Source organism: Astyanax mexicanus, chromosome 12, assembly GCF_023375975.1.
Source record: "Astyanax mexicanus isolate ESR-SI-001 chromosome 12, AstMex3_surface, whole genome shotgun sequence".
Lineage (NCBI taxonomy): Eukaryota > Metazoa > Chordata > Actinopteri > Characiformes > Acestrorhamphidae > Astyanax > Astyanax mexicanus.
This window is the reverse complement of record NC_064419.1, coordinates 36849723-36859868: the sequence shown is the minus strand read 5'-3', so window position 1 is coordinate 36859868 and position 10146 is coordinate 36849723. Positions and strand designations below refer to the sequence as shown.

General features: G+C 42.5%; 1 protein-coding gene across 3 annotated transcripts in view; it reads left to right on the top strand.

Annotated features, from left to right (window-relative positions):
- Nucleotides 1-3202: 3202 nt before the first annotated feature.
- The window catches only part of prr16 (proline rich 16), a 30814-nt gene continuing 23870 nt past the window's right edge, over nt 3203-10146 (top strand). Inside the window, exons 1-2 of one of the 3 annotated variants that reach the window (XR_007441429.1) lie at nt 3203-3959; nt 6300-7235. Coding sequence is in view for 1 of the 3 variants with exons in the window: in XM_049486013.1 (XP_049341970.1) it covers nt 3825-3959; nt 6300-7046 (882 nt within the window). In the remaining 2 variants the exon portion in view is untranslated. Of the gene's footprint in view, nt 3960-6299; nt 8237-10146 lie in introns of those variants that run through there. The other 2 variants (XR_007441428.1, XM_049486013.1) reach the window with 2 other exon arrangements.

Sequence of the window (10146 nt, the reverse complement as noted above, 5' to 3'; positions counted from 1 at the left end):
AAACAACATTTTTTTTTACATTTGGCAAGGTCTTATATCAAAACACATCTTCACAGATGTTCAAATAAATATGCAGATTAAAACAAGTGAAAAGTGACCTATAAAGACATGGCCACTGCACAGGAATATATATCTAACAGCACAGGACATCACACATCAGGAGCGTGTGATGTTTCAGGATAGATTTGTTAGAAGATTGGATTGGATACATTCTTTTTTGGCTTGCAGTAGAAGAATCTCTGCTCTGCCAGGTGCAGGCCGAGAGCAGAATACAAAAACAGTCACTATGATTGACACTGCATGTTATGTCACTGAGGCTGTATTTTTCTGTGATACAAGGCAGGTATGCGGATCCAGGCTGGAGAAGAACTGGATCCAGAAATTAGTAAGCGTTTCCAAGCCGGAGCTAATCCAGATGTAGAATGAGATAACTGGATGTGGCCTGCATTTTGGACGTAGGAATAAGGAGGTTACTAAGTACTGGGCGGGTGCTGAGCCTGTGTTATTCTGGAACCACAAACCGGAGCATTACTATCTGGGCAGGACTCCTTTGAACATCCTCTCATATTCAGATTGATAAAGCCAGCTCATGATCTCAAAGCTTTGGTCATTTCATTTTTTTGGGTTATTTGTTGTTTTCACCTGAACCTATGGTTGGTATCTACTGCAAACCAAGCTCTTGCCTTAGTGTTGGTTTGCAACACTCTCTTATCAGCACGTGGTAGCACTGCCTGCTTACTAGCGGCTCTCAGCTGAATGTATGTCTCATTTCTACTGCATCCGGAATATTTTTCTACCCTGATTGACTGCTTGGAAACACTTCCTGACTTTCTAACTGGATGTCTCCACTTGAATATGTGACAGGTTTTGACTATTAGTTGACGGCACTTTTGCCTCTTGTCAATTACTTGTTAGCACCTGTAGCACTACCTGCAGGTACTAACTGCAGCCTCTCAGTCTGATCTCTAAATGTCTCAGGAATCTCAGTAATCCTAGTGCTTTCTCTACTTAGTGCTTGCTTATTAACACCAAGTAGCAGAAACTGCTATTCGTGGCTTTCGTCAAGATCTTATGGCTTATGTTTCTACTACAACCTGAGTGCTTTAGCACCTTTTCTGCATATTTGGCGTATGCTCATTAACACATGGTCAAAGCTTTCATATGGGCCTTCTAGCTTTTTTTCTGCAACTCATTCACTATCTCTCCCCGCATCAGTGCCTGATGGCACTACCAGTTAATTGGTTGAACATGCACAGCTTATTTGAAGGCTTATTTGTGCCTACCATCAACGCTTTCAACACCCTCAAGCATTAGGATGGCCATTACTCATGCAATGCGCTACTCATTGACCTGGACCATTTTTAAAAAGCAGTCTTAGGCTGTGCCCTGGTTCCCTGGACAAGGGTGTTCAAGGGTGCTTGACAGACAGGATAGCTAGAGCTGCCTTCAACTGGTTGCAGCTGTGGTACCAATCTCCCACCCAGACTTGCCACGGCATAATGTCACTTGTTAAGACAAGATCCACCTAAACATCACTATACATAGCCCAGTTGCTACAGCAATGTGACCAACATTGCCCACCACTTAGGGGCTCCAGCTGCTGATAGGGCTTGTCCCTGTTCTACAGCAGGACTACTGGAAAACTGATGCCACAGGACAGAACAATAGTTCAGAGGCATGACCAGGGTGATAGCCCATGTGTAGGCTTATATCTTCAAATGTAATGGGGAAAACAGCCAGCTGCCCCTATTACTGACTAGACAGTTTATAGGCATAAGCATATCCTTGGACTGCCCCTGAAGTGCACTCAGATCATGCTGCTTCTCATTCACCTAAAGGTCAAGCTAAGCACACTAAGTGCCACATGAGCTTGCTCACAAATACAGTTGCAGGTTAACCCACTGGGGATTCAACATTTTCAGATGTGACTAAGGAATCACTGTCTGCATGCATCAGAGGCATACAGGAGTGTACATCTTCCTCAAATGTCTGTCCACTCTCTATGGTGTTCAATCACTTCTCTACTGTGTGGCACCACAGATGGATTCAATGCAGATTGCTTCCAGCGAATGTCCAGCAGCATAGCAGTCTTGTCAAGCTCCAGGCAAGGAAGATATGTTCTCAGGCATTTAGACATGTGTCTGCAGCCCATCATATAAAGAGCTTAAAGGTATTAGGTCATGAATCAGAAACTATGGACATGAGTTCAGCCCAGGCTTCTCTCCCTGAAGGCTGCCCACCTTGCTGGCTTTGTCAGTAGCTTTGCAGACACCATTTCTTGCCATGTCTTTCAGCCAAGTCGTTGGAGAACAGTGTAAGGATTATTTAGATGGCAGGTGCTCATCCTAGAACAGCTTAATGTCTGTTCTCCTCACTGCATCATGTCTGGTTAGGGACCAGATGTGGCATCCACGCTTTGGCCATTAAGACTTCCTTTGTCCGAGCGTCATGTACACATAAGACCAGAAATACTATTCTAAATTTAAAATGCTTAAGCTCCATCTACTTGTGCTTTGTATAACAGCAGATTGAGGTTTTTACATTACATGCGTGTATGTACGAATATCCCATCTGGCAGCCAGAAAGTTTTGTCCACATGTTTCATGTTAGCCCCACAAGTACATATCAGTGATGGCCCCATCAGGGTCATCAATCTCATAACAACTTTTTTTCTCAAAGTGTAATGTTTTTATTAGGGTCACTCTTAAAAAATAAAAGCAGTTCACTTCAGGAATAAAAGTCATAATATTATGAGATTAAAGTCCTAATATTTTAAGATTAAAGTCATAATATTGCGAGAGAATAAAGTCGTAATATTTCATCTAATCGCGTGGGCTGCAGTTTAAGAGTGGAGCACTGAGGGAGGGAAAGGAAAATTTTCTGCCCATGATCTGTTACAGGGCTGCTGTGATCACCATCAGTTAGTTACATTTCTAACCTGCTGCTTATAAACGCTCTAGTGTTACAGTTCGATAATACAGTGTCCAGATTTTGCAGAGAAAATAAACATTTTACTGGTGGAACGGAAATCCGAATAAGACTCTGGTGATCAAGTTCAGCTTCTGGTCCCATTGTACATACAAGCTGTTTTTTCTTTTTTTGGTATTATATTCAAAAACAAAAAACAAAATATTGAATTGTTTTCAATTCTTGATTCTCAATTGAAAATAAAAAGAACAAATGATACATGACTTAACTATTACTATGTTATACCTGTAAATGTCACCAGGTCACAGTGACTGTACTGTTAGCTAACTAAAGCTAGATAACCTATTTAGATACTTTACAGTGTGCTGTTGGAATACATATTTGAATACATTAACGTTAGCTAGCTAGCTAACGTAGCGTTAGCGTTAACTAATAATTCCCCACGAACCACACACACACATACTTATTCACACCTCAAATGACCTCACTTATTAACAAATAAACCGCAAATGAACAGAAATTGGTTCGTTTCGAATAAAAATATATAATAACGAGAGTTATTCGCTAGCTGGTCGTCGACTTTTAGCTAATTTAAATATTTTTTCCGTTAGTATTCAAAATCCCTGCTGCCGATGCTGCTGCTTCGTCCAAAATACATCGCCGGGTCTGCGCATGCGCAAGTGTCGGGACGCTTTCCTCCTCCTCCCCCCTCCCTTCTTCTCTCTGTCTCTCTCTCTCTCTCTCTCTCTCTCTTCAGCTTCTCCTGCAATGTGTGTAAAGGAGGGAAGCGGCGGAGAGGAAAACACGGCGTTAAAATGCGCGGAGAAAGTGCGCCGCGGTCGATGAGCGGATAACGGCCGCGCTCCTCCTCGGTTCCGGGGGGCTCCTGTCGAAGCATGTCAGGGACAGGGGCGCAGGGGGAGGCGGAGGGGGTCTCTAAAGTTCAGGTGAAACGGCAGATCAAGACCATCGTGAAGGATCTGGAATGCATCTTGGGCGACTTGAAGGATGTGGCCAAAGAACTCAAAGAGGTCGGTGTCTCAGACCTGAGTGAGGAGGAGGCTGAGGACGGAGGAGTGTGTGTGTGTGTAATATGTGTGTGTGTGTAATCTGTGTGTGTGTTAGCTAAGATTTCTCTCTCTGATAGGTTAGGTTTGCTACCTGTATGTGTGTGTAGATCTTTGAACAGCTGGGCTTGTAAATCTAACCTAGTTAGCTAATAATCTAATGTTATTTAGCTAGCTAATGTTTTTTTATTAGATCTAAGACACGTTTGGAGATCTTGTAACCCTTAGCTACTTATGGCTGCTAACGGAGGAGGCCTTTATTTAAATCATTACAGCTGTCTAACCTAGTTAGCTATAATATTAAAACTATAACAAAACCCCCTCTTGTTGAAGACCAGTCTGAACAACAGTGTGTCTAAACTGAGCTGAGAGCTGCTGGACTGTCATTACACGGGCTGTTTGTTAATGAAACTCTCTCTCTGTAGCCCCCCTTTCATTCCCACTCAGCTGTTGTTGTATATGGGAGATATGGAAGAGCACTCCATGTTGACAGCTGTCTGTCTGTCTGGCAGGAGAGCCATCGACCGTGGACCATAGGTTTGAGATACATACAGCACGTTGGTGTATCAACCTACCGGTACCTCCACCAGCTGAACGTCTTTTTTTTGTCTGTAGTCTTTTATTCTCTCCAGCACATTGTATGGTGAGCCCGTGTTGTTGTTGTTGGTCTGTCCTCATCATTTGTTGTGGGTTTAGTAATATCATAATCTTGTAATAAGGCCAGAATGAATCAAAATGAGATTCAACACTGGGCCTGCTGTGCTCCTGCCACTGGAGGTTAGGATGTAACACTTGAACACACACTGCAAATATTCCATACTGTAGGTTATAACATGCCGAATTGATAATATATGTTACTACTTTTACTACTTTTTCTAAACTTAGCTGTCTAACACTGGATATTGGGTTTTTCATGACCTCTTAAAAATATATATATGTCATGGCGAGCTCAAGTTGATCAAGCTGGTTGATCAGCTTTTCACCAGATCTACAGGCAAGACCATGCTTGATCATGCTGGTCGACTCAGCATGAGCAGCAAGAACAGGCAAGTTGAACATGCAGCATGATCAGCAAACACAGTGGTTGGTGTGGTGCAGTGGATAACACCACCGCCTGCTTGTAAGGTACCATTTGAGAGACTGGGGTTCAATTCCTGGTCTGGGTGACTATGCTGTGCTACACCAATCAGAGCGCTTATAAGGCAAGACTCCTAACACTACAGAGGCCCACCTCTGTAATAGGAATAACATTGTAAGTCGATCAGGATGAGAGCGTCAGTTAAAAGCTGTAAAAGAAATGTAAAATGTAAGGAATTAGATATTTACCATGACCAAATTTGACCAGAACTCTGTGCTGCCCAGTAGCTGGTTTACCAGCTAGAGTCGTTAATATTTTATTTTTTTCGTCTGTATGAGTTTCCACCACCTTGACCATCAAACACCAGCTTAGACCTTCCAAAACCAACTACCACCTGAAGCTTACAACTAGCATATATACTGTATATTATACAATACACAATATATATATATATATATATATATATATATATATATATATATATATATGTATATGTGTGTATTGTATGTAGAAGAGAAAGGAGTGTAGGAAGACATCTCCTTGTTTAATAAATCTATACAGCCTACTTAGTACTTCACATTGTAAGCTTACCTATCCTACACTAAAAATATATCAGTTTGATCCATCCAGCACCATAACAACAAACATCACCTACATTACACAGTGTACCGCCTTCCTATTGCTCTGCTGTGTAATCGTACTGTAGAGCCGCATTTGCAATGCAAATCTTGCTTGCCCACTTCATTCTCAGTGAGTATAGGAATACTGTGTACAGGACATTGTAGAAGGAGGGGCAGAGTGACTGGACTTGAGGAGGCACAAATCCTACACACTGCTCAAACCCCACTGTTATTATTATATGCACAGGTCTTATGTAATTGGAACAAATAGAGGGAGCCTCTTGAGACACTTTGGCTCTTGCTAAACTTGAAGTATTCATAATAAATGTCTCTTTCTGTGCCAGTGTCTGAGAAGAACGCTTGCAGATGTCCCAGTGTGGGGTGTTTAATATTTAGCTGTCACCATGTAAAATAAGCCTGTAATAGCTCAAAACCCAACATCCCAAAACTGTTTTTGACTTTATTTTGATGAAAAAAAGTCCAAAAAAGTTTCTTGGGAGCTATGCCACAGAAGAACCACCATCAGAATCGATGCGTTTGGAATGGATAAGATCTAATCTCTTTGTCTTATTGTTTTTCATTTCTTTTTCTTTTTTTTTTTTTAAGGTTGTCCACGAGATTGACTCCCTGACGTCAGACCTACAGCTGGAGGAGGAGATGGCTGACAGCTCAAAGACAGACACGCTGAACAGCAGCTCCAGCAGTACCACCACCACCACCACAGCCTCCAGCATAGAGAAAATCAAGATCTATCCCGAAGACACCTTACTGCGACCCCCATGCGTTAACCCCGGTGTGCTCACGGTCCTGAAGAGGCCGCACCCTCCTCTTCCGCCTCCGCGCCTCACGCCACTTCGGGCCGAGGACCATGGCAAGAGCCTGTCCTCAGGGAACCTAGCCAGGGCTAACGGGGCACTCATGCGGAATGGCGTCTTCCCCACCAAGCCGATAAACATACCCAGCAGAGACTTGGCTTGCGGGCCTAAAAGTGTGACGGAGAAGGGGCTGATGCCGATGCCCCTTCTTAGGCACAAGAAAAGCCGCTGTCCCCAGGTGACACGGGAGCGCGTGCGATTTAGCGAAACGGTCCAGTACCACGGCTACTGCCCGGACTGCGACCTGCAGTACGACATGAACAACACGGATATGCACTTACACACGGAATTGATCGACATCAAGCTTAGCCCTGTCCATCAATGCTCCTCCTTGGCGCCGTCCCACGTTCTGATGGAAAATGGCGGCCTGAGCCTCAGTCATAGCTTTCCCCCTTCGACTCCACCTTTTGTGCCTCATCACCCGACTCAGAAACCACAGAAAACCATTCTACGCAAGTCCACCACGACAACGGTTTGATATATAGAATCACCCCAAAAGTGACATTTTGTAATCTTTCTATTTTTTAATTATTTGATGTCATGAGCACTTTCAACTGCAGCGAAAACGGATTACCTGAAGATTGATAAAAGAAGATAAGGATGACGAGAGAGGATGAAAGCAACGTCTGGCTTCCTTCAACGGAACTCCAAAAAGAGTAAGTGAATGGTGAGTGCTTTTGAATAGACTCATGTAAGAAGCCTTGAAGAGAGTCCATTCTATTAAGTCCAAGGAACATCCATTATGCCCACTGCAACTGTGGAAGTAATAAGGAGAGAGCAAAAGGGGGGAAAAGTGGGAGAAAAGAAAGAGTCAGAGAGAGAGAGAGAGAGAGAGAGAGAGAGGAATATTAAGGGATTGAAAAACACTGCCAAACCAGTGAAGCCAAATGCATGAAACATAAATATGTACAACGGTCCATTCTGCTGAGCTGCCACTGTAGTTTTGCTTTGTTTACTCTTCCTGTAGTATGGGACAAATATTGGCCAGCGGGTAGCGCGGCAGGGCAGATTAATGTGGCGAATTCAGTCTGAGGGGGAAATCGTCTCAGAATCAAATCATAGCATAATCAAATCATGCCTTAATCTTTCCTCATGCCCCTCTTTTCACATACGCAGCCATTTTGGGCATCGTTTGGAATTATGTCAGGACGTGTGAATTATATATAAAGTTTTAGCTGATGTCACAGATGATGTTACATGCAGAATACACTCCGGATAATTCTGACCTCGAGCCAGACGCTACAGACATAAAATATTTATTTCGTCTCATAACAATCCAGCTTGCCTATGAAAATGGGACATATTCTGAGTGTGTTAATCTCCAGGACAAATCTACCTTAGGTGTCCCATTGAAGCCTCTTGTTTAATGAGGGCGCTCTGACAACTTAGGCAGGTGTCCAAGGGACTTCATTAAAGGGATGTGTAGGACTGTCCGAGTCTCTGGACCGTGGCCATTTCTGTCAGCTTTCTGTTTCAGTTTAGACAAGATACTTGCATTCAGAAAGAGGGGTCTTCAGGTTTGACACCTATTTATTAGACACACAACTCCTTCATCTATGCTTTTTATTTGTGTATGTGGTGGTTAATAGAATAGAGACTGGCTTTTGTTTTGATTAGCTGTCCCAAGTGTCTCTTGCTATAGAGCTTTACATGGCATTCAATATACTGCACTATTAGTGCTGGACGATATGGCCAAAATTCATATCACGATATATTCCTTAATTTCGGTCGATACGATATAATTTCGATATCTATATAAATACTTAGAAGGCCACAGAAAACTGCGAAGAATCCCTGCAATGGAAATATGTACCTACTACTGTCTGAAAATTTAATTTAAGTCTTTGAAACCTCCTTTCACGAAAACATTATAATACTTAAGAAATAAAAAATAGTCAAGATAAATCAATGCTCAATTTTATTTGCATATAGCAAAATAAAAACATGACATCCCTGTCAAACATAAGCCTATATAACTATTACCAATAAAAATAACTTTAAATTAGGACAGAAGCAGAACTTCTTATTCTTTTGTAAACAAATTTAACAGATCAAAACAAAAAAGTGTTTCAACTAGGATAAAGAATAAAAGAAGCCTTTATATACATAAAAGCAACAAGATTTTCCCGTCAAATAAACAAACCTATAGGCTTTATCAACTATAAATAACTTAGTTACAATATAAGCTACAAAAGTGCTTCAGCCAAAATACAACTCTTTATAAACATAAAAGGAACATGATATCCCCGTCAAATAAACAAACCTAAAGGATTCATAAACTTTAAATAACTTAAATAACTTACAACATACGCTATAAAAGTGATTCAGCCAGTATAAGGAAAATATTGTATGTAGTGGAACTGATTGAGGTGGTGGAACAGATTAGATGTTTTAACGTTACCGCTGCTAACCTGCTCCACTCTCCGGCACAATTTGCAGCAAACTGAAGTTTAGCAGACCTTCGAGAGTTGAACCCTCACCACTGAATTAGACCTCCCTCCTTCAATTGATCACTTGTGGAAGCGGCAGGGGCATTCATTTTGCATCAAAAATGTCCCGTGCTGGGAGACAAGAGGACCCGCGGCTGACCGAGAGGACCCGCGATTGACCGCTGACCGAGCGGACCCGTGGGCGGACCGAGCGGACCCGAGGCTAGGCTAGGCTCGGCTTGGTTCCGCTCCGTTCCACTCCAGCGCGGAGCATTTCAGATGCGAACCGAGCCTACCTTAGCCTTGGATCCGCTCGTCCCGGCTCCGTTTGGCTCCAGCGCGAGGCATTTTAGATGCGTAGCGGACCCGAGCCTAGCCTAGCCTAGCCAAATCTAGCCTAGCCTAGCCTATCTGGCTACGTGCCTATGTGATTACATCATCACGCACAGAGATAGTCCAGCTACGGAGGCTGATTGTGTTCAGCTGTGCGGCGAGCTGACGCCAGTAAAACGCCTGTCCGTGACAGATTCTGTAAATAATACATATCGATATACCACAAAAATGATATCACCGTTATTGAAACATTTCTTATCGCGATAAATACCGATATCGAATTATTGTCCAGGCCTATGCACTATATAAAGATTTTTTTATCAAATTTTTGCCAACCTATCATAATATAAACTGCCTGGGTTTAACTAAGTAAATGATGTGGATTTGCTGCAGTTGGTCAGGTCTAGGTTCAGCAACAGTATGTGCTGAAAGAATGAGGTCAGCTGACTCCCTGAATATACTCAATATAGACCAGGTTATTCCATCAATGGATTTTTTCTTCCCTGATGGCACGGAACATATTCCGAGATTACAATGCCAGAATTCATGGGTCTGGAATTGTGAAAGTGTGGTTCAGGGAGCATGAGATCATCATTTTCACACATGGATTAAGAGAGTTCATCACAGAGTCCAGACCTTAACCTCATTGAGAATCTTTGGGATGTACTGGAGAAGACTTTGTGCAGCAGTCAGACTCTACCATCATTAAATTATGATATTGATAGTAATATATGATACAGTACTGCGAGTATAAGAGTTAAGAACATTTTCCCTTCTCATGTCTTAACTTGCCATTTTGGGGATACAAGGATTTTA